Consider the following 27,933-nt stretch of genomic DNA (forward strand, 5'->3'; position numbering starts at 1 on the left):
TGTCCGTTGTGCAACCGTACTTTTAGTACATCCACAAAACTGGGAAGGTGAACGTTAAATTAAGGCGATCTGTATGTTTTGGTGGAACAGCAAAAACTACAGACATTCCTATAGATTCTTATGGGTGAATCTGTGCTGCATTTACAGCCCACACTAGGACAGGTGCTATTTTTTTTGCAGACAGGTAAAACTACAGAAGGTTTGAACAACCTAATAAAAATCATCATGCCCTAAATCTGTCTGTAACTGAGGATCCACAATTACAGAAGGTGTGAATAAAGCCTTAGGGGGAGATTTATCAACATGGTGTAAAGTGAAACTGGCTCAGTTGCCCCTAGCAACCAATCAGATTCCACTTTTCATTCCTCACAGACTCTCTGGAAATTGAAAGGTGGAATCTGATTGGTTGCTAGGGGCAACTGAGCCAGTCTCACTTTACACCATGTTGATAAATCTCCCCCTTAGAGTACATTTACACATACGCGGGGGTTTGTTCCCCCACGTTTCAGTAGCCCCCTGCAGTTTTATAATATATATGCGTCCAATGCCCAACCCTCCCATCACCCCCTTCTTGCAGCCGGCGTTAAATTGCAAATTCCCAATACAGAAGCGGCGCTGCCTATGACATAATGACGATTAATAGCCGCAGTGTCCCACAGAACGCCACTCGCCATACACTGATCACAGTCACAGATTGGAGATTTATTTACAAGGAAAAACACTATTATTCCTCATTTTCTTCATCCTCAAGAAATGTCCATTACAAGAATAAACCGGTATAAATAACATCTGCAATCATTACACAGACAGACTAAAAAAAAACACAAGAAAAAGCCTCAAACAATGCGAGAACATAAAGCTAGTGGGGCGCTTCACACTGACCCCGGCCACAGGATAGAGTCGGGCTGTAATAGAAGCTACAGTAGTGATGGCACGATGGAAAAAAAATACCGTTTTTCCTCTTGACTGGAAAACATTTCATCAGAATTCTCAAGCATTGTTACAGGTGAATGTACAATAAGCGGATGATGCTGCCATCTAGTGGTCGTTTGGCAAATAGACAGCAGTAAATAAAAATCTTTAAAAAAAAAAGTTTTTCTTTAATCCATTTGGGACATAATTAGTTTATCTATGACATGACAACATAATACAGGCAGAGCATGGGGGGGATGTTGCACAGACTGGCCTGGATTGCATTGGGTGGAGCCAATGTGTATACATACAGATTCAATTAAAAAGTGTAACTGTCCCTTTAAAAAAACAAAAAACTTTTTTGACATCTCCTAGTTTGGATAAGTTGGTGTCTGAGTGTTCAGGCCCTGGCTGATCACCAGAATGCGTGCACAAGCGAGGCCTTTTCTTCCCAGTCCCATAGATGATCAAAACTTTTCACATGTCAAAAGTTTCTTTAAAGTGAGTGTCCATTAAAGTATACGATTTACTTCTCTGAAGCTTCAATGTCTGCAAATATTGATATCAGAATTTTTTTCTCATTGCTGCCTTCTTTTAATAACAGCACCCCACCCTTGCACAGGCTAAGTGTGGCATTACAGCTCAAATCCATTCACTTCTATAGAACCAAGTTGTAATACCAGACACAGCAGCCATGTTTCCTAATCCTGCACCGTCCCTTTAAATTATTAAGCATTATTATGTTACCTGAAGAACTGCAGATCATGCATTATGATGATCGTTATACAACAGATAGGGAGGTGCAATCCAATACCGGTAGAGTTCCCCTTTAATTTCTTAACCTTTGCAGTAGGGATGAGCGAATATACAGTAAGGATGAAGCGAAGAGTCTTGTCCCCATTTGTATTCCGCTCATCGGGCTGCAGCGCTATAAAGTGTGCTCTGCGCCGCTCCTTCCCAGGTGCTGGGAAAAGATGGATCCCCTCCTGGTAATCTTCTCCCAGTTTCCCAAGACGGGATCCATCTTTTCCCAGCACCTACAGAGGAGTGGCGCAGAGCGGATCACACTTCAAAGCGACGCAGCCCAATGAGCAGAATACAGATAGGGACGAAGCGCTTTGCTTCAGCCTTACTGTATATTGTCTCATCTCTACTCTGCAGCTGTAATCTATGATGCAGAGATGATAGACATATGTGATGCCATCACTGCTGCAGGGACCACTGGAGATAGGGCTACAGGATAGGGGGTAACTAGCTTATCAGTGGGGGTGCTTGTGCTGAGACCCCAGTGAGAACAGAGGTCAGTTGTCCCCCCAACCATGCATGCTTGCTTCATTCATTCTCTACTTTAGACTTTTGACTTCTCTACTTTCTCTACTTTTGACTTTAGAACATTGCTGAGCACTGAACTTCGCTATATAGGGGTCTTTCAACTCTTGGGAGAGAGAGAGGTATCAGGTGTGTTGGGTTGCTACATTTAAACGGAAAAAAGCCAAAGGCAGCAAATAAGGGTCCTTTGACACACACAGATATCCGGAATGGATCTGAAAACAGGGAAAATCTGAGTCTTTCCTTTATGACCTGGTTCCCTGTTTATAGTCCGTTCCTGGCTTTGGCTTTAAAAATCTGTCAGATAATCGGTGTGTGTAAGAAGCACTTTAAGTCGACCCCTCTCCATTCCAGACACATGGACACTCCGATAAGCCGAGTATACATATGGACAAATATGATGAGAACCCATGAATACACTTTAGGGAAGGGGTAGGGAAACCTTCGGCCATCCAGCTATTACAAAACTACAATTCCCATCATGCCTGGACAGCCAAAGCTTCGCTTTGGCTGTCCAGGCATGATGGAAATTGTAGTTTTGCAACAGTTTGAGGGCTGAAGAAGTAGGTGTAGACAGACGCTGCAACCCTGATCACAATAATACTATAGTTATGAGACTCCATTGTGCCGTTCACAAGATATACCTATAAGCTAGTCTGGTGCACTGGGGCGGTCCAAGGACCCCCACTGCTGTGCAGCCTATTTGCAGGTTATGTAGGTGCCGGCCTGTAATTCTTACTACATTACATTCGGTGTCCCTGCAGCACCAAACCAGTTTATTAGCATATAAAGTTTCTTAAAAAAAAAAAAAAAAAAATAGTGAATAGTGCAAAAGAATAGCGTCACTGTGATCAGCATCAAAGCTCCTATCTATACATATTAAAAGGTCAGTATAGGGACTAGTGATGCGAGATCCCCTTTAAGTCACTGCAAATGGTTTTCCCCTAAAGCAGATTTCTTGAATAGCCATAAAAGTTAATGGTGTCACAGCCCGACCTTTCTCTACTGATCTCAACAATTACAGGGGTCATGCTCCCCATTTTTGGCACAGTGAGGAGTTTCCTTTTCTCACATAATACAGGGGGACAAAATGGCTACTGAGCTTGTAGTGACAGAAAAGAGGGTGTTAGTAGGACATCTAAAAGCCAGTGCACCAATGAAACTATTACAAAAGAACCATTTTGGCAGAACTGATACACTGAGTTATGTCCAGTGCAAGGGTGGAGCATGGTGTGGGGGGTCATAAAGGAATCCCTGCATGCTGTACCGCCCCCGCAGAGCCTAAAAGCCATGTATCCCTATGTACACAGCTCAGGGGGAGTTCAAGAGCTGTGAAGTCTGAATACTTAAAGGGGTATTCCTGGAAAATAAACTATAAGTAGGAGATCGCTGGGGGCGTGACCTTTGTACCCCCTCCCGATCTCTGTATCGGTCCCCCGGCTTCTGTATTTTTAATAGAGCCGTGGGTACAGCACGTGACCTGTGGCTCTATTCATTCCTATGGAGTGACGGAAAGAGCAGAGTATGCAAGAAGAGCGCTGTACTATGGGCTCTATACATATTACAGAAGCCAGGGGCCCGATATGGAGATCGGCAGGGGGAACAAAGGTCAGACCCCCACGACCTCCTACTTTTCCTCTATCCTGTGGTTAGGGGAAAAGTTAATTTTTCATACCTCTTTATTAAGATTATCAATAATTTATTAATAATTATTATTATTATATATTTCTAAGTAACCTGGTTTATTGCATAGTGCAGATAATTGTACTGCAGTAAGTGCGTTACTCCTAGTTATTATACAATATGAGGGATTCCATGATTGAGGAAAGGTTTGGCTCACCAACTCCACAGCCCTGAGAAATACAATGTATGACAGCAATGTTAATACTGTAAAGTACAACTCTGGAGTCTAAACCAGGGACATCATCAATTGTATGTATAGGATATGAAATTAGAAGGACTGTAAAACATAGTGTGATTACATGGGGCACTCAAACTTAGCAGATACATCAAGAAACTTATTTGAGTATTTGCTACAGCTCTTAACTGGACAGTAGAATCAGCCGGACCAATAGGGAGACACGTCCAGCCACGCCTACTATATGACCCGCCCCTGCAGAACTATGATGGGTGAAGTCTTATCAGTGATGGCAATTCTCAATGTTCTAGTACTCTACATAACCTGATGAACACCAGACAGATTTTACAGCCCATTCTAAATGTATGTCATTTTAACAACATGATTCCAAGAGGACCTCACTACTAAAGAGGATAGGTGAGTACAGACAGATCGGGGTTATTCAGGATTATAAAAACAGGTCCACTTCCTTCTAGAAACACCACTCTTGTCCTCAGTTTAAGTGTGGCACTGCAGCTAAATTCTATTGTAGTGAATACAGCCAAGTTGTAATACCATATACAAACTGAGAAAAAGGGTGGTGCTGTTTGCTGGGAGAAAGTAGCAGTGACCGTAACCCACTAGAATAAAAAAAAAAAACACAGCTCCACCTGTACAATGCTTAAAAACACATAAAAGGCCAGTGCACGGGAATAAATTATATACTGTTAAAATAAACATTACTATAGAGGTTATTTCATACAGTCCAACCTCTACATCCCTTTACATTTCATGATCCAGGCCATATCATAGGTTATTCGAAAAATCTTTGACAATAAAGATCTAGTAATTGTTTGGGGCCAATTGTCCAAAAAAAAATAATAAGCCATGTAAACACTTCAGTAATACAGTGTGAATATTCCAAGAGTTAAAAATAGAAAGAAATCAATATAAAATAAGGCACATGGAAAAGAAGGCCTTGACAATCACCTTCTCCGACCAGCTACCAGCACACGGCAGGCAAAACATTTTTGGTCCTCAAGAGGCGCGGTTCACATGTAGAGCGTGCCGGCCGCAAGGCCTACGCTTTATATAGAGGAAAAAATAATCCAACATTCAGAGAAGGCGATCCATGTCTGCGACGGCCGGAGGTTCCTGCCTCATACAAGGTTCCTGAAGCGACTGACCGGTGCAGTGGTCTTGAATATATAGTGTAGAAATATGGTCATAAGGTGAAACCCTACTCCGTATTCTGGAATACCATAAGTTATACTAAGACGGTGAAATTGCATAACTGAGGATTAGTTATAGGGATATATATATGTGTGTATATATATATATATATATATATATATATATATATATATATATATATATATATATATATATATATATATGTGTGTGTGTGTGTGTGTGTGTGTGTGTGTGTGTGTGTGTGTGTGTATATATATATATATGTGTATACATATATATATATGTGTATCCTCACTGACTCTTCGGAAAATGAAAGGTGGAATCTGATTGGTTGTTAGGGGCAACTAAGCCAGTTTCACTTTACACCATGTTTGATATATCTCCTCCATAGTGTGTATATAAAATAGTTTAAAAACATGTACTTAGTATAATACTAAAAGTATAAAATAAAATAAAAAACGATCAATAAAAAAACCACCAGGAGGAAGATTTACTATTCTATAAGACAGAATTTTGTGGCTGCAAAAACAACACCACCCCTGTCCTGTGTGTAGTATTACAACTCAGCTCCATTCACTTTAATGGAACTGAGCTGCAAAACCCACACTCGACCTGAGGACAAGGGCGGTGCTCTAAAGTCATAGAGATATGACAAAAGTTTGGATTAGTCAGGGCCTGACCTCCTCCGACCTCCTGAGCTATTGGGAAAAAGAATGGTGGCTCTTCAGATTGACTGGTCTAACTTTAACATCATCTCTATATTAGATAGGGTCAGTATATCTGAGCCTATGTTCCATGATTACGAGGAACAGAATATATACACACATATATAATAAGTTATATATAAAATATATATATATATATATATATATATATATATATATATATATATATATATATATATATTTTATAACTATGACATCAGTTATGCAATCCCACACTCCAGTAAATACTGTGTTAGGCTCTGTAACAGGTCTGCGTTATTCCGACATAGCGCCTCCCTCTGGTCTCTAATGGTTGGCACAGTGCGGGCAGGTGTCCGCTGTGTGGTCCAGTAATAAAGTGCAGGCTTCAATCCACAGCAGGAGAAGGAATGGGGAGATAGATAGGCCGCAGCCTGAGAAGCAGAAACAGATCTCTTCAATAAATTGCACTTGGATCACTTTTCTTCATTACATCCCTCGGCATTGCTGCTCCGTCCTGGTCACGTGGATTAGCTTTTCCAAGGTTTTCGGTCAATGCCTTTGTTCTCCGGTATGTGGCGGTAGCGGCATTTGTCACCGTAAGTGCAGCCGTTCTGTCTCCAGTAGAAACATTCATTGATTTTAGAGATTACTTTCTTCTTAGCGCTAAAAAAAAAGGCAAAAAAACAAACAAAAAAAAAAACGACCATTATTGCATAATATTCTTTTTTTAATTATTTTGGAGTTGTCTAGATGGAGCAGAGCCGATTTTAGGGGATAATGAGATAATGCAAGGTCCAACATATAATCAAATGCAACACAGTATCATAACACCAAATGCCAAATTCAGCTCTGCTACATATGTAATAAATGTGAAAATCACTATACTGTATGTATATATCACTGTACTTTAACGAAATTCATGTCCCAAAAAGCTGGGATACCCCTCTATGAGTTATAGGGAAGACCCACATCCAGCACAGTTCCCGGCCTGCAGAAACACTTGGCTATATGAACAATATACATCCATGTGATGGGGCGGACAGAGAATGAAGAAGATGCAACGTCAGCTAATAGCTGTAGAGCACAGAGTGATGTCAGAGGAGGGGACGTCACCTTAGCAGCCTCTGCTATACTGTCAAGTAACATGAAGCAGTTTGTGTTTCTAAGGTCACATTCACACATACAGTATGTAGAGCTGTCGACAAGTCATGGAGTCAGAGCTAGTTTTGGCTGGATTAGAAAAAAATTACAGACTCCAGCTTTAAAAAAAAAATCTTTTAAAATTTTATGATTTTTATCATGAATTGTATAAATGTTCCTTATTAATATATATTATGTTCTACCAATGTAAGGACCTTAAGTTTTTAAAACCAGAAAAGTTTCCTACTTATATAAGTAATAGGGCACTGGCCCTATTAAATAAGGGTGTCGCTATTAGGCAGTTTTCTTTCTGGGAGAAGATTGTGTGTTATACTTCAGTGTGCTATTGCTGCAGGCTGCGTGTGTGCGTGTGTGTGTAAAAGAAATTAAATGGAAATTCTGGGCAACAGTGAAAAATCCAGCTAGGGAGCAGGGGGTGGTGAAGACATAATAAAGTAATCCTATTTACCCATCCCTGCAGTGAAACGTCACGGCTAGAGATGAGCGAACCAGGTTCGGGTTCGAGACGATCCAAACCCGATCGTTCGGCATTTGATTAGCGGGGGCTGCTGAACTTGGATAAAGCTCTAAGGTTGTCTGGAAAACATGGATACAGCCAATGACTATATCCATGTTTTCCACGTAGCCTTAGGGCTTTATCCAACTTCAGCAGCCACCGCTAATCAAATGGCGAAAGTTCGGGTTTAGATCGACTCGAGCATGCTCCAGGTTCGCTCATCTCTAGTCACGGCTCATGGTCCCCAGTTGGGCTCCCAAATCTGTGATGTCACGTGATAGTCACTGACTAGCTAAGCGGGGAGTTCCTGTGGGGCCACAATGATTTAGGAGTGCGGGCGCTGATGGAGCTCATAAACCTGGGCCTACGTCTGACCTCTATATCACAGATATTTGCCGTTGTTAGCAGTTCTCCTTGGTATTTGATGAATATTTAGTCAGTCGGACATGCGGCTTAATGACTCCACAGCCCTGCCTAAAGTGTTGTTAGTATTTTAAAAACTTGCATTGAAGGGACCAGAGGACAACAAAAAGCCCCTGAAACATTATATAACCCCAGTAGCTCAATCTTACAATATTCAAACATTTGCAAAGTGGTCAACTTAAAGGGGTACTCCAGCTGTTTTTAACCATTTTTTTTTTCACCAGTGTCAGAGTTATACAAATTTTTAAATTACTTCTGTTTAAGAATTTAAAGTCTTCCAGTGCTTATCAGCTGCTGAATGTTCGGCATGATAGATATAGATAATATAAATATATATATATATATATGCATATGTGTGTGTTTTTTTATGCAAGCAGTCAGGAATAGATTTGTTTTTTGGTTTGTTTTTTTAACCTTTTTTAAACCCTGTGCACAATAGGAAGAATGTAGCAGCTCAGATTTTCTTCTCCTTCTTAAACGGCAGAAGTTTGGGTCAGCGTAGTTCAGTGATTATTAAATATTGATACGCGGTGCATAGCCCTTGGCACATTCTTGTTCCCGGTTCACAAGCCGACTGCTCAGGCAGCAGAATTAAAGGGGAGAAAGTCATCGTCTGGAGCTGCGAGGAGGATAGATGGTAGATGTCAACATGGGCTGTGACTATTACACTGCAGCATATTAATGGGAGGCACCGGGGGGACAGAGTGAGACGGGTTGGATTTAAGGCTTGGCACAGACTGCTCATGGACAGGATTCAAGGGACAGACGTCCGCGTCTTCGACAGATATTATAGAGGGGAAGATGTTGCACCTCCGGAGCGATCATTAACAGCGGCAGGAAATAGACGATTGCAAATCAATCAGAGGGCAGACTGGCGTGGTCTGTGTCCAAGTGTCACGTCTCAAGGTCTAAGACCTGCACCGTCACTAGTGCACAGGGTTATATGTAAGGAGTATAAGATGTATACAACACGATCAGAGCCAGGGCAGAACTTAGGGTGTTATAACACGGGCCGATGAAGGCTAGATCGGCGCTCGTTTACTGGGCCTATTACACGGCCCAATTATCGTTTAACAAGGGCTGCATGGACATAGCCTATGGCTGCATGCTGTTTTATCAGTGCTGTGGCCCTCAAAACAGAGACAGAAGTAGACAGTGCCATACACTGTGTAGTGGCCATGCTGGGTAACTGCAGCTCAGCTACCATTGATGTGAATAAGCGCTAAACTGCAATAATTCAGCATGGCCACTAAAAATGTATGGAGCTTTCTGTTATCTTCTTTTATGTAGGTTTTCAGCTGCAAAGTCAGTAATTCAAAATTAGGCAGATCATATGTTTTAGCCTAAGGCTGGGTGATTGATCAAATTAGTTTGATTAATTCACCCTTGGGAAGGCGGACGATTTAATTTTAAGCAAAAATCACAAATTGGATTTTTACATCACGTTGTGTGCAGAACTGCAGGAGCCGATAAGACATGAATGTAGTGTCTGCTCTTTAAGTAACACAAAGGAATTAGGCTCTGCAGCACAGAAAGGGTTAAAGACCAGAAGACAGAACATTTATGCCTTTTTGGCTCCTGTACCAATAAATAGCCTCCGACCTCCGTTCTAAGGATGCCAGCCAGTGTGGAGGTCAGAAGTTCGTCAGTGCAGGAGCCAGTGAGGCATGTCCTGTGTTCTCGTCTTTAACCCTTTCTGTGCTGCAGCACAGAAAGACCAGGACAATATGAGGAACGCCCCCCAGCCAGGTGCTAAGTCTATCTAACTATAATGGCTCCTTAGAAGCCTTTACAGTTAGATACAGTGCACTGACACAGCAAGAAGATTTTGGCTCCCCACTCTGCCAGTTATTCTTGTGGCCACAGGCAGCTTTCTGCCTCCAGCTACAAGAGGCCGCTCTTTCTCCATGGCACAAGTGACATCAAGTGTGCTTGTAGGGCTTGGAGGATAATCGGACACGATTAAAGGCCTGATAATATACATGGAGGGGAGGTGTTTAGTACAAGGACATTGCCAACATAGGGGAGATTACCTGCAGGAAAGGGTATTTTCTACAAGGGGAACTTCCTATGGGGGAGGGGGCTAACTACAAAGGGGGTTATCTACAGGGAGTGTTTACTAAAGGGGGATTACCAACATGTAGCAGCAGCATGGAGGATAGTAGAGTGTCTTGTGAGGCTGGGTTCACACTGCACTTTTGTGTATATTTAAAGTATACGTTTCATGAATAGGGATAAAAAAAAAAAAAATACAGCAAAAAAAAAAAAAAGCATACAGCAAGATTTGTTTCCCACTGACTTACATTATACAGAAAGACTGATTGAAACAAACTGCAAAAAATTACAACACCACCTCATCAGGTCTCCATTTGCCTTCTATTTGGTTCCATTCAGTTTGCGGTTTTTCTCTAATAAGAAATATATGGAACTGTGTAATATATACTTGTTTACACAGTGCAAGGGGAAAAAATACACCAACCAGTCACCGAGTCGTGTCTCTGTATCTACAGCTTCCTACTACAACATTGTTGGAAAAATAGTAGAAAAATACATGATGGGCCTGGAGGAAGCTGCAGTCAGTGGATGTAACTCAGTTTTCTCAAATACTGAAGTCATTGCAGTATCCAAAAGGGACTCAATGTGGCCTGAAAAATCTGATTTTCTCACAATTCTCGGTATTACTTATTTACAGGGCTATAAATAGATTGGCAGTATGCCGCTTATGGGGAATGTGAGATGTTTACTCCAGACCGAGCAGCACTACGGAGGGTACTCGGAGGGCTCACAAAACTTACTTTGCTGCAGCCGCCTTGCTTTGTGCTTCTGAAATGCTGAGAGCCAGGGGTCGGTGAGGCTTGTCTGGGTATCGAATCAATAACCTTGTGTTCTCCACTTCTTTACCCTGTTGATAGAAACAGAAACTTATTCTGATCTCGTCTTGTACTTTCCAATTTTAGAACATGGTAAAAAAGTTGCTCAGCAAGCAAAATACTTATATCTAAAATTCCCAGCAGTACTAGTAAGCTTATACAGTATACATCTAGGGCGCGATACGGAAATCGGACAGTATAATAATAATGCTTTATTTGTATAGCGCACACAGATGACAGTATTCATAGTTCCATCTATTTAGAATTATATTAAAATAAAATATTAGGATTATACAAATCTAATTCCTTAAAACAAATCTACCATCAGGTACATAGCTTTGGATTTTCTTTAACGGTAAGTGATCGGCGCCATAGCGTGGATGCCTGTGGTTCCGTTGTTTGGGCGCAGGCCCAGCATGGAGCACTGGGGGCAGGCCCGCCGGCCCCCAGTTTGACGATCCCCTCAGTCCTCTGTGCCATGGCTGAGATCAACACCACGTGCAGGAACCAGGCGGCGGTTCAAAATAAAAGACGGCACCACCGGCATTACCGCGCCGATCCATTAATGTAAAAAAACCCTAAGCGATATACCTAATGGTAGATTTGCTTTAAAGGGGTACTCCAGGCTGGGGTTATTTTTAGGGTACGGCTGGGGAAGGGGTGGAAATAGAGGCCGCCGGTCATGTACCTCCCCGTCTCAAGGCAGCTCAGCTATCCAGCGGCCGAAGCGGGACTCCGCTACCACTGCTGAATGGTTGAGCTGCCTTGAGACATCACGTCCCAAGCCGCAGCTCAGACCAGGAAGCCAGCGCTGGAACCGGGGAGAGATGTTACCGACGGCCTCATTTCCACCACTTCCCCGGCCATACCCTAAAAATAACCCCGACCCGGAGTACCTCTTTAATATTGCCTACCCCACAATTAAAGGGGTTACACAGTTCTTTAAAGCACCACAGCCACTTATAGAGCTGAGGTGCTGTGAATCGAATCCTCACAATCTACTAATGATGGCTTTTTCATCCCTTTTAAAAATATTACATACTTGTTTTGGGTGCCCCCTGCTGTTCTGACTCCAACTTAGAACGTCCACCTAATTTGGCCAGAGCCAGTGGTCACACACGCTCAGTAGCTCAGTCCCCTCACCCACATCATCTTACTGTGGAACCGCTATTATACAGCCAATAAGGATCAGTGCACTACAGGCACTTTCTTCTCACTGGGACAGGACGTTCTGAGAGGGAATCAAAGGAGCACCAGGGGGCGCCATAACAAGTATGTTACAGGAGCACTGTATTGGTTATTGAAAGCTGTAATGTTTTGAATGACCCAACAGATATGTTACAGCCTGTAATATAATCCTTATGGCCTCAGAGCTGAAATAACCCGGCGCTAGCTTAATGGATGCATTGAGCTTGCTGTGGTGATTTGCATTAGAAGAAGTGTCATCTTTGTAAGGAGACACCGTACAGTGATTTATAGTAGGAAAAAACTAAGTGCCCCCTGCATTCTGCCTGGTTATTGTACAGCAGGTCGTACTATGCATGTCCCTAACCTTCTAAAAGAAGCCATTGCTATTACAGGTATTCAAAAGGTATAAACATAGCTTAAATTCTTACCTGCAATCCCTCAAGTGCTCTGGCCGTCGCAATAGGGCACTTAAAGTTAACAAATGCACAAAATCTTTCGCCGAGGACACGAATGCTATGAATTTCACCATAACTAAACAAAAAAAAAATTAAATAAAAATTATGTTTCTTAAAAATAAATGTAAAAAAAAAATCAACACAATGGGGGAGATTTATCAAACATGGTTTTAAGTGAAACTGGCTCAGTTGCCCCCGGCAACCAATCAGATTCCACCTTTCAATCCTCACAGACACTTTGGAAAATTAAAGGTGTAATCTGATTAGTTGCTAGGGGCAACTGAGCCAGTTTCACTTTACACCATGTTTGATAAATCACCCCCAATATGTTTTGTCCGATCCTAGAGGTTTTTGTCAGGATCAGCTCATTAGAGTCACTCATTTTAGACAAAATTAAAGGCGGCGTAAAGCACTAGAAAACATGCCCGCATTCTATAAAAAAACTAAACAAAACAAAACAGTGCCACCACTGTGCACAGGTTGAATGTAGTATTGCAACTCAGCCCCTTTCATTTCAAGCATAAGTCCGGGCATTTTGAAACTGCGGCAGCTGGCAGGGGGGAATTTGATGAAATGTGGGAACTTACCTCTCCCCGTGCCCACGGTGAGTGGTGGGGCCGGGCTCCGGGATCTCCAGAGCTGACAGGTCACAACCCGGCTGATGGACTGGACGCTCAGCCAGTCAGTGACAGGGTCGGGATGCCGCTAGTCACTGATCGGCTGAGCAGTTAGTCCATCAGCTGAGACAGGCATTTTCCCTCCCGAGTGGTGATGTCATGACAACTCGGGGACAAATGTCTTCCGGCGGGGGTCCCAAGGCCGGTCCTGCAGCTCACTGCGGGCACGGGGAGAGGTAAGTGCCTACTTGTTATCAAACTCCCCCCTGCCGGATAACTGGAGCTGAGCTGCAATACCAGAAACATCCCATGGTAAGGTGTGGTGCTGTTTTCAGGAGCAAGCATCAATTTTATTCTTCAGCTACGTTCCCAGTTTTTATTTTGCCTGTTTTTGGATCCTTTAAAAAAATAAAATTGTCAAAAAATTGTGCATGAACACAGCCTAACAATGTAAAATCACATAATGTAAAAACAGGACTGGTACCCAAACGTTTTCAGCCTGATTTTAGTGCCCCTTGTTATAAGCAGTGCCATAGTAATGTGTTATCAGAAAATTACCTCCTGTTTAAATCAAGTTTTTTCCAACTAGGTCTAAAACTTAGCTGAGACTTCCTGTTCTGTCAGTGATAAGGAGGAGGCTGCTGTAAAGTGACAAGACAATAAATGATGCTCACAGCTCAGCCTCCCACCTCCATGTAAAATGATCTTTGCAAAAAAATCACGGAGTCTGCTCGGTAATGTCTCTGATTTACTAATGTGTGTCTGTCAACAAACTGATGGTTTATGCTAGTTTTTCCCCATGGGCTTGTTTTTTTCACCACATTTACTAATATAACGCGCCACAAGTATCTCTAAAAACCGACACACCCGTCATTTTCTATTTTAATACCAAAAAGTGTCCTTTAAAATCCGACAGGTTGAAACGCTCCAGCCTCCGATAATCGGCCTGTGTAAAAGGGACAGTGATCAGCCGAACACTGGGCAAATGCCCAGCTGATCGAGTCTTTTGGAAAACTTAGCCGTACATCCTCCTGTGTAAAAAGGGGGTTGTTCGGCCGAGAAAGATAAAGGGAAACTGACAGCACAGATATGTTTATAGGTTATGTGTAGCTATCCATGCTGTCAGTTTCGAGATTACAAGCAGCAGTCTATACATACCAGTCACACTGCTTGTGATCCGGCATTTGTTTTTCTGGTCCTCTGACTGCTCTGGAATGACTGCTCTGGAATGACTGACAGCCAGAGGAGGAGGGGCCTGAAGATACAGCCAGATACCGGTTCACAAGCAGCATGGCTGGTAAGTATAGACTGCTGCTTGTGATCTGGAAACTGACAGCGCAGATTTATACATATCTATATGTCTGTGCTGTCAGTTTCCAGGGCTGCATGAGCGATACAAGGATAGTTCATGCAGCCCATCTGTCAGTTTGGGAGACTAAAACTCTAAGTTGTAGGGTAAGTATCAGCCCCAATGTTTCCCAGTCATGTTAATGGGACAGGTCTATTGTTGTCTATGTCCATGTTGTTTGCTATAAAGCACACAATAAGGAGGAATAAAAACAGATTAGAAAAGAATGTTTCAGATTGTGTCTCTAATCAGTAAAAAAATAAAATAAATAAAATTCTTGCCCATACATTCCCTTTAAAATGCCAGAATGGTATACAGGTAAATCTCCCAGCTGTGTAATGCCATGTTACCCCTGTGGTGGCGCTGCAAGAAAAGTTAACACCTGCTGTCTAATTCCTCCATAGATCTGACTGCTGGAGGTCTCGGCAGCAGGATACCTTGTAATCATCTCATTATTGGGGTCAGTCACCTCAACAGCGCAATAAATAGTATAAAGGAGTAAAGATTATTTCTGTACGGCAGAAGCACTTCTAGACTAATGTGTTGACTATGGAGGGTGGTATCCATTAGCGGCGAGGCTCCGCTGACCGCCGTTGCAGAGCGATGCTCCTAAGTAACACATTACGACACTGCTAATTTCAAGGCTAATTTCAGACGCAAACAGAGTTAATGAAATGAAGCCAAGACTCCCCTGAGTTTACAGGTAGACTCCTCGCAAATCGTGAAATTAAACACAACTAGCGAAATGGCGGCTAATGTCACATTTACTGCAATGACTAACAGCAGCATAGTGCTGCGCCGAAAATCTGCTATACACTAGTCTATAGATACAAAGTCTTAAAAACAGAATAAAAAAAGGACAAAAAGTCATCCATCCAGTATAAAAAAAAATATTAAAGAGGTACTCCAGTTTTTGGGGTTTTTTTTTCAAATCAAGTGGCTTTAGAGTTATTTAGGTTTGTAATTTACTTCTATTTAAAAATCTGAAGTCTTCCAATACTTATCAGCTGCTATATGTCCTGCAGGTAGTGGTATATTCTTTCCAGTTTGACACAGTGCTCTCTGCTGCCACCTTTATCCATGACAAGAAGTGTCCACAGCAGTAGCCAATCCCCATAGAAAACCTCTCCTGCTCTGGACAGTTCCTGACATGGACAGAGGTGGCAGCAGACAGCACTGTGTTAAACAAGAAATATCACACCAATTCCTGCAGGACATACAGCAGTTGATAAGTACTAAAGGACTTGAGCTTTTTAAATAGAAGTAAAAGTACAAATTTATATAACTTTTTGACATCAATTGATTTGAAAGAATATATTTTTTCAATGGAGTTCCCCTTTAAGTGAATAAAGGGTAAGTTAGATATTCTTACTGAACAGAATGGGTCCTCTTGTTTGGTAAAAATGCCTTGTATAAGTAAAGCAATTTTACATAAAGCAGAGGGCAAGCCAAATCAGGCCACTTAAATCCCACCCTAGGAACCTCAGGGGTGGGGTCTGAATGACCATCCAGCCAAAGACTGTCATCTAAACTCCTCCCATCCTAACATAAACATGTAGACAATACATATATAATATATACATATAGAAGCCTTTTCTTACCACTTAAACAGTTCAAACAGCTGCTTTTCTGTTATCTGCTCGGTTACGTTTCCTACCCACAATGAACAGCTCTGGGTCCTGCAGAACAACATGCAATGCAAAAAAATAAAAATAAAAAAAATCAGGATATGTAAGTGATAAATAATAATAATAAAAATCTAACCTGCTGATAGTTTCCCTTTAAAATGGGAAATCCCTTTAAGGGTACATTCACACTTACTGGATCCGCAGCATATTTTCGGCTGCGGATCCGCAGCAGATTTTATTTAAATAACTGAGCACAGCATCAAATCTGCACCATCAAATCTGCTGCGGATCTGCTGCAGATCCTGTAGGTGTGAACGGCTAAATGTTTCTGCTATCTGCACTTAGGAGTCATCTCAATTCTTAAGACTATTGACACAATACAACAGGGATAGGGGGCCTTGGCTCTCAATCTGTTGCAAAACTACAACTCCCATCATGCCTGGGCAGCCAAAGCTAAAGCTTTGGCTGTGCAGGCATGATGGGACTTGTAGTTTTACAACAGCTGGAGAGCCAAGATTCCCTACCCCTGCAATACAGGTTGCAGCCTGTATTCGGTTAACCGATCTATAGGACGTGTATAGGATATCCTGGGATAGCAAAGACAACCACCATTGTGTAAAGACACCGGTCGAGCTTGTGGTGTGGCACTATGAACTGCGACACTGGTACGTCGCTTTAAGCACTTACATGAGACTGCAAACAAACTAAATACAATATATTAACTTAGGAAGTTCTTCCAATACAACTTTCTAAAGATTTAAAGGGGACATGTCAACAGCTTTTGCTAAGTAAACCTACTGACAGTGCGATGTAGGTGATTACCCACTTTATACATGGATATTAAACTTTGTCGCCTGTGCTGTATGTAGAAGGAATACCAGAAGTAATCAGGGTGTTAAACATCATCTCTGAGTCAAAGAGTCATCACTCAGCATTTATCTCTTCCCCCTTGCTGCAAGCACGCCTCTGCCTGATTGACACCTGATGTCACAGCAAGGAGGCCTGTCAATCATCAGACAGGAGGCGTGCTTGCAGCAAGAGGAGAGATAAATGCACAGAGATGCCCCAAATACTTCATTTACATACAGCACAAACAGAAACACCTATATGTCTAGAATAGGTAATAAATAACCTACATCAAACAGACAGCAACTTCAATCGCCACATTCCCTTTAAATGCCACATCTGACTTATGCTACAGCCTATGGAGTGAAGCCAGTCTGAATGTAATGCGTTATCTGTGACTGCAGAAACAGCTCAGTGATAACTTCACCTATAGTCACTCATAGATAAAGAATAAAATTCCCCGCAGCCCGTGTGACAGCAACCGGCAGAAACCGATACTGTAGTCAGAGCCGGCAGTCGTGGAGAGACATCCCCCATAAAATAGTTTACAATAATATCCCACTAAAGACGCTTGGGGAGGAAGCGAACCGTGAAATGCATGGCTGAGTTCAAGATTAAAGAGGGGAAGGCAATCTGCATAAGTGAAATACTTGAGGAGAGCATTTATACACTGTTGTCAGCCGAAACAGATTTATAGGTTTCCTCCGGCAGCAGATGTGTGGCCGCACTCACTCTGACAATTCATTTAGGAAGAGCAGCTCCTCTTCTCCCGTCTCATCGAGCTTCATGTTCTCCTGCAAGACTGCCGGGAAGAAGGAGAATTACCCAGAGCTCGGCCTGTGCCCCCATAACTGATAAGTGTAACTGGCCAGAAAATCACCTTTAGCGGAAATCGGCGCTTCCATTACTGCGGCGACAGATCCGTATTCTTCAACCAAGTGAATGCTTTGTCCCTGGGTAAAACCGAGATCCTTCAAAAAAAGAGAGTCACACACGCAGTTTTACACGAGGAATCGGAAACGATGAGCTTATTCAACACATATGGATTTCTTTTTAACAGTTCGGCACCAAGATCTCAGCTTGCTTACTGTAAATGGAAACATAAGTTTGCACCCTAAGGCCACACAACGTATATTTAGCATAAATCACGGCCGTTGTTGCAATTTGCAACAATGGCCGTGATTTATGCTAAACGTACTTTGTATTGGAATGAAATCCCGGAGGGAGTGTATACACATAGTATACTGGCTGGGATTCCATCGGCTGCATGAAAAACGGACATGACGTTTTCTGCGGCCACTATTCATTGAATAGCAGCCGCACAGACATGTCAGTTCACACAATGGAGCGTGCACCTCCAGCCACACGCTCCATTGTGTGCAGTGGTGAATTGGGATGCGGACGCACATGGGTGCGCCCGCACCTAAATTCACCAGCAAAGATAATCATCCGGCCAGTAATGTAACGGCCGGGATGATCTTCAGTAACACCGGCCGATCTGTGACCCGGCCAGGTCACAGACCGGCCAGTGTTACACGCTGTCTGATCATGGCCTAAGGGTGGGTTCATATGTACTGATCAGCTACGGATCCCTTTACTGTCATTCTGAACAGGATTACATACCGGCAGCGGATTCTTTATCCGGCTGCGAGTATTCAAACGCTGACCCCCTTAACTCGTGGTCCAGACTCCTGTTCAGCCAATCAGTACGCTGCCCCACCGCAGACACTGATTGCCTGAGCGGGACATCAGGTTGCCGGGAGCCCCCGAAGCAAGCCGGAGTGTGGACCGGTAATGTATGCACATCCTAATACACCCAGCAAGGCACTCACCTGTATAAACCGGACACTACATGTAAAGAGTAAAACAAATAAACAAGCCAATCAATTACCGTGAGTTGCAAGACTTGACATGTACGTATCTCTTCCAAAGCTTCCTTGCATCCTTCATCCAACTTTAACACCATCTTGAAGGCATCCTCTGCTTCTGCATACCTCTGCGGAAAGGAAAGCAAGCCGTTAACCCAGGTCTGACTGTTAAAGGGTAGTCTAACAAACACATGGTGCCATGCCCAATTATATGACTATTATTCTATTTTCCCCCAAGCCAACTCTAACCTTTTATCCAGAACAGGATCATCCAGATTTCCGGAAATAGTCACTGTCTGTAGGTAGTAGTTTTGGGGAATACATGCCCCATGAAGCCTTGCTCAGAAATCACATGGGGGGGGGGGGGTGACTAGATCTCTATGTAAAGTTTTACAGATCAGTCCAGTTTTAGAACAGGAGAAAGACACAAATGCAGTTCTAATGGTGGCCATACCTCTCAGCCAGCTGTCTATCAAATCTGCTTTTAGCTGAGAACTATTTCTCCCAACCCTGCCTCCGCACACATGCATACTCCGCTCAGCTAGACGTGCATATATTTTCAATGTAAAAGGGGAATAAGCCATTACCAGATACCTCTGGCAGCAGCTGATTTCCTATGAGGACAAAAGATTAGGTATGTTAAAATTTAAAGGGAACCAGTCACCATGAAAATGCTACTGGCATCCTGTTCTAGAGCAGGAGCTGAGCAGATTTATATATATCTTTATGGGAAAAGCTTAGTATAACCTGTAATGTATTGATTTAAATCTCTGATGTTTCCAGGCTAAAGAGTCCACTCCACTGAGTGACACCGCCCACTGGACTCCTTATCACAGAATAATCAGGAATTCCATCAACATATTACAAGTTATCCTGAATTTTTAACCACAAAGATATACATCAATCTGCTCAGTTCTTCCTGCTCTATAACATGGTGGCAATAGATTAGATCGAATTGTTTTGGTGACAGGTTCCGTATAATACATACAAGGGGGGATATTTATCAAACTGGTGTAAAGTGAAACTGGCTCAGTTGCCCCTAGCAACCAATCAGATTCCACCTTTCATTCCTCACAGACTCTTTGGAAAAGGAAAGATGGAATCTGATTGGTTGCTAGGGGCAACTGAGCCAGTTTCACTTTACACCATGTTTGATAAATCTCCCCCGAGGTTTCTCAGGGGGTAGCTAGAAAAGGCTAGGCCCAATAGCAAACCCTTGAATGGGGCCCCCATGTGACTACCTAGAAGACCATGCACATATAGCAGAGAAGGGGCCCAAACGTGAACACTAACCCTGACCAGGACATTATAGGATGTCACAGAAACTACTGTGTAAGAGTCCAGCATGGAGTATTTCAGTAAATTGCGTAGAGCAGATGTAATGTACCTTTTTGGCGCTGGCTACATCTGTATGACATCCTAGCATTGAACCATTGGTCCCCACGCAGTATAAGAAAAGAAAATTAATGCATCGTGCGTCCCTAGTGTGAGCGGTAAACAGCAGAGCACAATGCTGTATATAGGCTCACTGCATTACATACATAAAAGCAGCATACAATTATACCTAATATCAGATATTGTGGAAAGAAGGGGAGAATAAAGGGCATTTGAGAAGTATTATGCACCGCACAATAACATTTATTTTTCATGCATTAGCACAGCACATGATAAATATGCATGAAACACATAGGAAACCAGACAGAATGCCTAAAGCCAACATCACAATCAAAAGAGCTGCGTACATTGCATCCTTTCAGGGCTCGGCCTTTCCTGAAATAGCCTTTAGGCCAATCAGCCCAGAGCTGTATGGAAATGTCTGCATCCACCAGGGCCTTGGGGTAAAGCTCCAGCAGCTCGTAGCAGTACGCACGGTTTCCAAAATACCTGCAAAGTAAACAATACGTCAGTCATTTCCCAAGTCGTTACAGTAAAAGTCCAGTATGTAGTCCAGCAATTGTTTATTGCAAAGAACTGTCTGGTAATGCGGACAAGACGATGTCTGCACAGTGGTTAGCAAAAGCACAGCTACTTCCTTGCAAACACAGCACTGCCCCTGTGAGCAGGTTGCGTGTGGAATTACAATTCAACTCTATCAACTTCTAAGGAAATGAGGTGCATAACCCCCCACCCAACCTGAGGAGAGGAGAGGCGCTGTTTCTGGAAGAAAGTTGCCATGTTTTTCTAAGCCTGAATAACCCCTTTAAGGAAGATAAGCCTCTCTAGAGATGCCTTGCAGAAATGAGAAAACCTCAAGCACTTCCAAACCTGAACGTGCAGCATTTGAATACCAGTGGCTACCAAGAAGTTGGATGCAGCCCTAGGGTGTCCTGGGAAACATGTATACAGCCATAGGTCATATCCATGTTTTCTAGGCAACCTTAGTGCTGCATCTAACTTCTTCAGTCACCAGTAATCCCGGACGCTCGGGTTTGGACGTGCTTGGCGGATCGTTTCTTTAGGTCCAGACCTAAAATAATCGACTGCCGACTGTGCATCGCTACGTGTAATGGAGATGTGCAGCCAACGGCTGATGGTTGATCAAACAGTTAATACTTTACCTGTCTTTTCCTGCACTCAGCATGCATCCCGGTGCCACGGCTGCAGCTTCAGAGTGGCCTGTCTAACCTAACAGGCCGCTCCACCTATCACTGGCCGCAGCGGTCCTGGACAGTGCTTGGCTAAGCGGCCTGCCAGCTTAGATAGGCCGCTCTGAAGCTGCAGCCGTGGGACCAGGAAGAATGCAGAGCCCAGGAGAACGAGAGAGGGTCAGGTAACGATGTCTGTGCAGCCCTTGCTAAACGATTATCGAGCTGTGTAATAGGCCCAGTAAACGAGCACCAATCTAGCAGATTGTCGCTTGTTTACAATATTGATCGGGCCTTTATTGGCCTGTGTAATAGGACCCCAACACCTTATCTACTTTTTGAACAAAATGGTGGATCCAACATGTCAGATCCCTCCCTTCCGTCCAACATCAGAGGATGGGACACCTGCTAGTTGATCAGTGGGGATCTGATTGACTAGGACCCTCAGCAATTACACGAATGGAGGTCAAATGTCCACTTTATTCCCTGTCTGTAGGACATCAGCAGTAGGCAATATTCAGGAGCCATATGGGGAAGAAATGGGGCAGTGCTGGAGCAGGAGCGCTGCCATTCTTTACATTCGAGAGACATTTGACGTCTGTTCGCAGGATCAGTGGAGCTCCCAGCTGTCAGACCCCCACCAATTAGCTAGTTATTCCCTATGCTGTGGGTAGGGGATATCTTCTGATGTTGGTATAAACCACTTAGGTAACCTTAGAAAAATTCGGACAGAATAAATCTACATTAAAGCTATGTTCACACAATGTACTTTTATGAAAAGAACGGACGTGGGTTTTCAGTTTACACAACTGCCATTCTTTTCACAATGAAATGATTTGCACAATGTATCGAACAACGGCTGTTATTTTCTACGGCCGCTGAAATAACGATAAAGTCAATTACTTCTGGCCGCTGTCTATAGACTTTTTAATGTAATTTTCATTTAAAACGTCATCTAAAAATGAGTGCCAAATAACGGCCATTATTTGTGCATTGTGTGAACATAGCCGAAAAAAGTCATAACAGGGTGGAGAATTATCTTAAATTTGAACAGAGCAGCAGGGCCGTTGCCCATAGCAACCAGATTCCAGCTATCTTTTTTTCAGAGGCCTTTTTAAAAAAGGAAAGGTGAGGTCTGGAGTTGCACGGTTGGTGGCAAGTCCTGCCCCCTACAGACAGCCTGAGGCAACAACTTCAACTGGCTTCATGGCAGAAACACCCATGGTTAGAGCACATGTGGACCTGTATATATTAAGTTAAAGGGAAACTCTGTGAAGAAGTTCTTTATTCTTCATTAATGCAGATAAAACTGCAGGGACATTGTGCGGACAAACATTGGCCAGACAAAAAGAAGCAGTGACAAGCAACGTAGTCCGTAGAAGCGCCAAGCGCATGAAACTTGTCGTTGCTCCTTTTGGCGTCTGTCCGCACAGTGTCCCTGCTGTTTTATCTGCATTAATAAAGGATTTCTTCACAGACGCATCTGATGGTGAATTGCAACTTTTTCTTTTCTACATTGGATTTGTGAGCTATGTGCCAGATTTTGCAAGTTAGCACCACCTATGTCTGCTTTCATCAGTGGCGTGTAACGTGTATATGACCGCAGTGCCGACCCAATTTCTCAAGTGACTGGATTGAACACTTCAGGGTCGCCCAATGAGCCAATCACTAACTGAGGGCTAAACGGGACAGTTCCTGCAGGGATGATGCAGCACCAGTAAGGAGCAGTGACTAAAGGCCCTATTCCACGGAACGATTATCGGCCGTATTCAGCAGATACCAGCCATTACACACGATAATTGTCCCGTAGAATAGGAGGCAACCATCAGCCAACATCATTCATGATGGCTGATCGTTGAAGTCGTTTGTCTTTCAACATGTTGAAAGACAAACGACTAATATAGCCGCAATCTGCTGCTCTCGCTCCGTAGAAAAGCAGCGGCGGCAGGAGACCGCCGCTATATCCTATGGGCTGCCTGGACGATCAGCGATCACCCAGGCGGCCCCCCCACAGCTCCCCCCGGCCCTCCCCGGACTCACCCACTCACTGCCGCCGCGTATAATAGCGGCAGCAGTGAGCGGGGAACAAGGAGTAAAGGAGCGCTGATAGCGCTCTTTGCTCTTCAGTGTCGGCCCGTGGAATAGGGGCTTTAGAGACTAGCTAGTCAGGGAGTATAGTTTTTTTTTTTTGTGGGGGGGGGGGGTGTCTCCCTCATTTGAATGCCCAACAACCCCTTTAAAATTAGCCAAACCTTTGTCAACTTCTCAACTAATTTATATGGAGAAGGGGATGGGGACCTTGGATTTAAATACATTCTGTTCTAATGTTCCTGGGGAGATAAGACAACACCAGAGATTTCTCCCTCAGGATACATGCATGTTCAGCAAAGTCAAGAAATATATATATATATAAATATATATATATATATATATATATATATATATATATATATATATATATATATATATATATATATATATATATATATATATATATATATACACACACATATACATACATACACACACACTGTATGCAAGCAGATGCACTACTCCTCTCCGGATGTGTGGGCCACATTTCTACCCTGACACAAGGAGGCTCAGATGACGTCAGCGGTTGTGTATAGAGATAAATAACATTATTATCGCGGCGAACAAATATCCGCCTAAAATTCAAGAAATCAGAACACAAATCCAATTTACACTCCTGCGTGGATGATGGGAGAGAGATAAATCCTGCGGCAGAAGCCATCTGACACCCCCTGACTGCACACAGCAGCCGACGGCTGAGCATTTACCTGTAATCTTTAGGATCTAATCTGATAGCTTCACTAAACAGTTCAATTGCTTTGGTGTAGTTTCCGTCTCCCACTGAATTAATGCCTTGTTCTGGAAGAACAGAGAATGTTAAGTGATAAAAAGGCGAGGAATGCAGGAATTCATGTGTGTGTAATGGCAGGAATGCTCGCTGCCCACACCGAGGGTGAACGCATAGACAATAGTCAACTACACTGAACAAAAAATGTACATTAATAAAATAGTTTTTTCTTATTTAAGCAAAATATCAATATTTCTTCTCCTTTAGAACTATGGACATAGTCTATAGAAAGATCTGCAGACAAGAGGGTAAGTCTATAACAGGAACAGGGCACCATAGCCAAAGAAATCACATTGCCCACATTACAGTGCCAATAATAATGTCAGACCCAGGGCAGGGACCCTATTACAGTGCCAAGGACCCCACTACGGAACCAGGACATGAAACCCATCTCAGCACAGGGCCAACATGCCACAGAGCCTCTACAGCATAGCTAAGACACCATGGGAACCTCATATAGTGCCAGCATCAAGCAGATCTACAGCAGAGGGAAGAGATAATGGGAATCCCCTATAGTGCCAGCATGCCACAGAGCCAGGACATCACAGGGACACCATATACTGCCAGCATGCCACAGAGCCAGGACATCACAGGGACACCATATAGTGCCAGCATGCCACAGAGCCAGGACATCACAGGGACACCATATAGTGCCAGCATGCCACAGAGCCAGGACATCACAGGGACACCATATAGTGCCAGCATGCCACAGAGCCAGGACATCACCGGGACACCATATAGTGCCAGCATCAAGCAGATCTACAGCAGAGGGAAGAGATAATGGGAATCCCCTATAGTGCCAGCATGCCACAGAGCCAGGACATCACCGGGACACCATATAGTGCCAGCATGCCACAGAGCCAGGACATCACCGGGACACCATATAGTGCCAGCATGCCACAGAGCCAGGACATCACAGGGACACCATATAGTGCCAGCATGCCACAGAGCCAGGACATCACCGGGACACCATATAGTGCCAGCATGCCACAGAGCCAGGACATCACAGGGACACCATATAGTGCCAGCATGCCAGGACATCACAGGGACACCATATAGTGCCAGCATGCCACAGAGCCAGGACATCACAGGGACACCATATAGTGCCAGCATGCCACAGAGCCAGGACATCACCGGGACACCATATAGTGCCAGCATGCCAGGCCATCACAGGGACACCATATAGTGCCAGCATGCCAGGCCATCACAGGGACACCATATAGTGCCAGCATGCCACAGAGCCAGGACATCACAGGGACACCATATAGTGCCAGCATGCCACAGAGCCAAGACATCACAGGGACACCATGTAGTGCTAGCATGCCACAGAGCCAGGACATCACAAACGCCATATTATGCCAGCATGCCACAGAGCCAGGACATCACAGAAATGCCATATAGTGCCAGCATGCCACAGAACTCAAAGCACAGCCTAGATATGATGGGAACTGCATATAGTCCCGCCATGTCATAGATCTAAAAAAAAGGGCCAAGACGTCACAGGAATCCTATATAGTGCCAGCATGCCACAGATCTTCTGGCATAGCCTAGACGTGATGGGAACCCCATATAAACCTGCATGCTACTGAGCCCTAACAGCAAAACCAGGGCAAGAAAGGAACCCGATATAGTGCCAGTATGCCACAGATCTTATAGCATAGCCTGGACGTGATGGAAACCCCATATAGTACCACTATGCCACAGAGCCCATAGATGGAATAGAAATCACATATAGCGCCAGCATGGCACAAAACCTGGACATGACAACAATGAACTCACAATAAAGGCAGCATGCAATAGAGGAAAGCCTCTTCACAGAAGAGCCAGCATGTGATAGACTCCACTGCGGATCAACACCCAGCCCCCATAGGAGACCCAGTGCTTGACAAGGACAACATTATAGAGCCAGCATGCCACAGGGCCCCTTAGGCTGTCATTGCATGATGGGAGTTGTAGTTTTGCAACAGCTGAAGATGGAAAAAAAAAAATAGGCAGCTCAAAATAACATGGTGAACAACATGTAGTGATTTCTCTCTACTACCCTGCATTGTATGTGAATTACGTAAAAAGAATTTAGGTAAATTTACAGTAGTTTGTGTGATGTGGTTAACCAAGATGTATACAGCAAGATTATTTTTTTTTATTTTTACCTATTTGTTCTACCTCGCATCGCTCCTTTTATGTGAATTATTCAGCGTCTCTTACAAATTTAGATGACAGAAGAGAGATTAGCACCCGCAGGTTCTGGGGGACATGAGATGACTGCTATTTTGTTAGGTGACGAATCACAGAGCGAGGCGTTGGGACACAATGTATACGTTGGGGAGCGGATGTTATACTGTTTAACCTAAAATACACACAGCGCTGAGGTAATTTACTGTAAAAAGCTGCATTAGTATGGCGCACGTATCCACTTATAACACGGTCGGGAAAGTGAGAACGCCATCCAGAGAAGCGATCGCACATCTGCAATTAAAGTAGATTGAGCGGAAATTTGTGAAGTTCTTTAGATGTCAAAGTGAAAAATAAAAAAAACAATTAGGGATATAAAGTATTGTTTCCAATATACCCAGTCTTAACCCTTAAAGGGATTATCCTGGATTAGAAAAACATGGCCACTTTCAATTATAGCCCAGTCCAGTGCTCGGCTATACTCAGAAGCCCCATAGCAAGTGATTTAAAGGAGAAGTCCCACCAATTTGGAAATCTGCAGGCAGGTGGGGTTGAAAATAACAAACAAGATAACTCACCCAACCCCCGTGCCTCGTAGCGCCACCATGGTCCTGTTCACTGCCACTGGATGTCATCTTCTGCAGGAAATCTGGTACGTCACATTCCCAGCTCCTACAGCAGCAACGTCACATCGCCAGTCAGTGCCCCGCCCCAGTCACTGATTGGCTGAGCAGGCAAACACTCAGCGGGGGTTGTGACGTTGCAGCTAGGGGAGCTGCAGGATCCCGCCTGCAGTGCTAAGAGGCACGGGGGACAGGTAAGTTAACATCTATGTTAATTTCACTACAACCCCCGCCTGGCTGTAGATTTCATAGTTGGTGGAACTTCTCCTTTAAGTGAATTTATCCATGAGGGTCCCAATGGTCACACCCCATCCAATCAGATACTTATCAGCTATCCTGTGTATAGTAGAAACATTTTAGTTTTGGCCACCCAACCCCCCCCCCCTTAAAGGAACACTCCAGAAAAACCTGACACATCATGTCCTGCCTAGTGCAAGACCTGAGGGGGAGGAGCATGACAGTAATGTCAGTAGTCATGCTCCGCCCCCTGAGGCCCTGGCGCTATGCATAGCATCGATTATCAATATTACCCGGTGGAGTCCTTTAATTTTCGGCTAGCTATTTTCTTGGTTACTCCTTACCTACAGTTTAGCCGGCCTTCGCTGTATCGCCTGGTGCGCTCATTAATTCAGGCCATTAACAGCTCAGGGATTTAAGGCAATTTGTAAGGTAGTGAAGTTAATGTGCGGAGCCGGCCCTCATGCTAAACTATCCACACAGCACAAATCTGCTGACAAATCACTGATCAAAGCAAAGGGCTCGCCTTCCCTTCCCGGTTCATGTACAATGCATGTGCTCTGTATTTATAATCTCACTG

The 27,933-nt window shown here is 43.7% G+C and overlaps 1 protein-coding gene across 2 annotated transcripts in view; it reads right to left on the minus strand.

Moving 5' to 3' along the window:
• Positions 1 to 6,170: 6,170 nt before the first annotated feature.
• Positions 6,171 to 27,933, minus strand: part of LOC138798457 (tetratricopeptide repeat protein 31-like) — a 62,677-nt gene continuing 40,914 nt past the window's right edge. For both annotated transcript variants that reach the window (XM_069978924.1, XM_069978923.1), the window contains 9 exons: positions 24,242 to 24,332; positions 20,601 to 20,742; positions 18,882 to 18,986; positions 17,871 to 17,961; positions 17,723 to 17,792; positions 16,118 to 16,195; positions 12,525 to 12,627; positions 10,834 to 10,940; positions 6,171 to 6,621 (listed from right to left, as the gene is read on the minus strand). In XM_069978924.1, the coding sequence (XP_069835025.1) occupies positions 6,486 to 6,621; positions 10,834 to 10,940; positions 12,525 to 12,627; positions 16,118 to 16,195; positions 17,723 to 17,792; positions 17,871 to 17,961; positions 18,882 to 18,986; positions 20,601 to 20,742; positions 24,242 to 24,332 (923 nt within the window). In that variant the 3' untranslated portion in view covers positions 6,171 to 6,485. The remainder of the gene's footprint in view (positions 6,622 to 10,833; positions 10,941 to 12,524; positions 12,628 to 16,117; positions 16,196 to 17,722; positions 17,793 to 17,870; positions 17,962 to 18,881; positions 18,987 to 20,600; positions 20,743 to 24,241; positions 24,333 to 27,933) is intronic.

This window comes from Dendropsophus ebraccatus, chromosome 8 (genome assembly GCF_027789765.1).
Source record: "Dendropsophus ebraccatus isolate aDenEbr1 chromosome 8, aDenEbr1.pat, whole genome shotgun sequence".
NCBI lineage: Eukaryota > Metazoa > Chordata > Amphibia > Anura > Hylidae > Dendropsophus > Dendropsophus ebraccatus.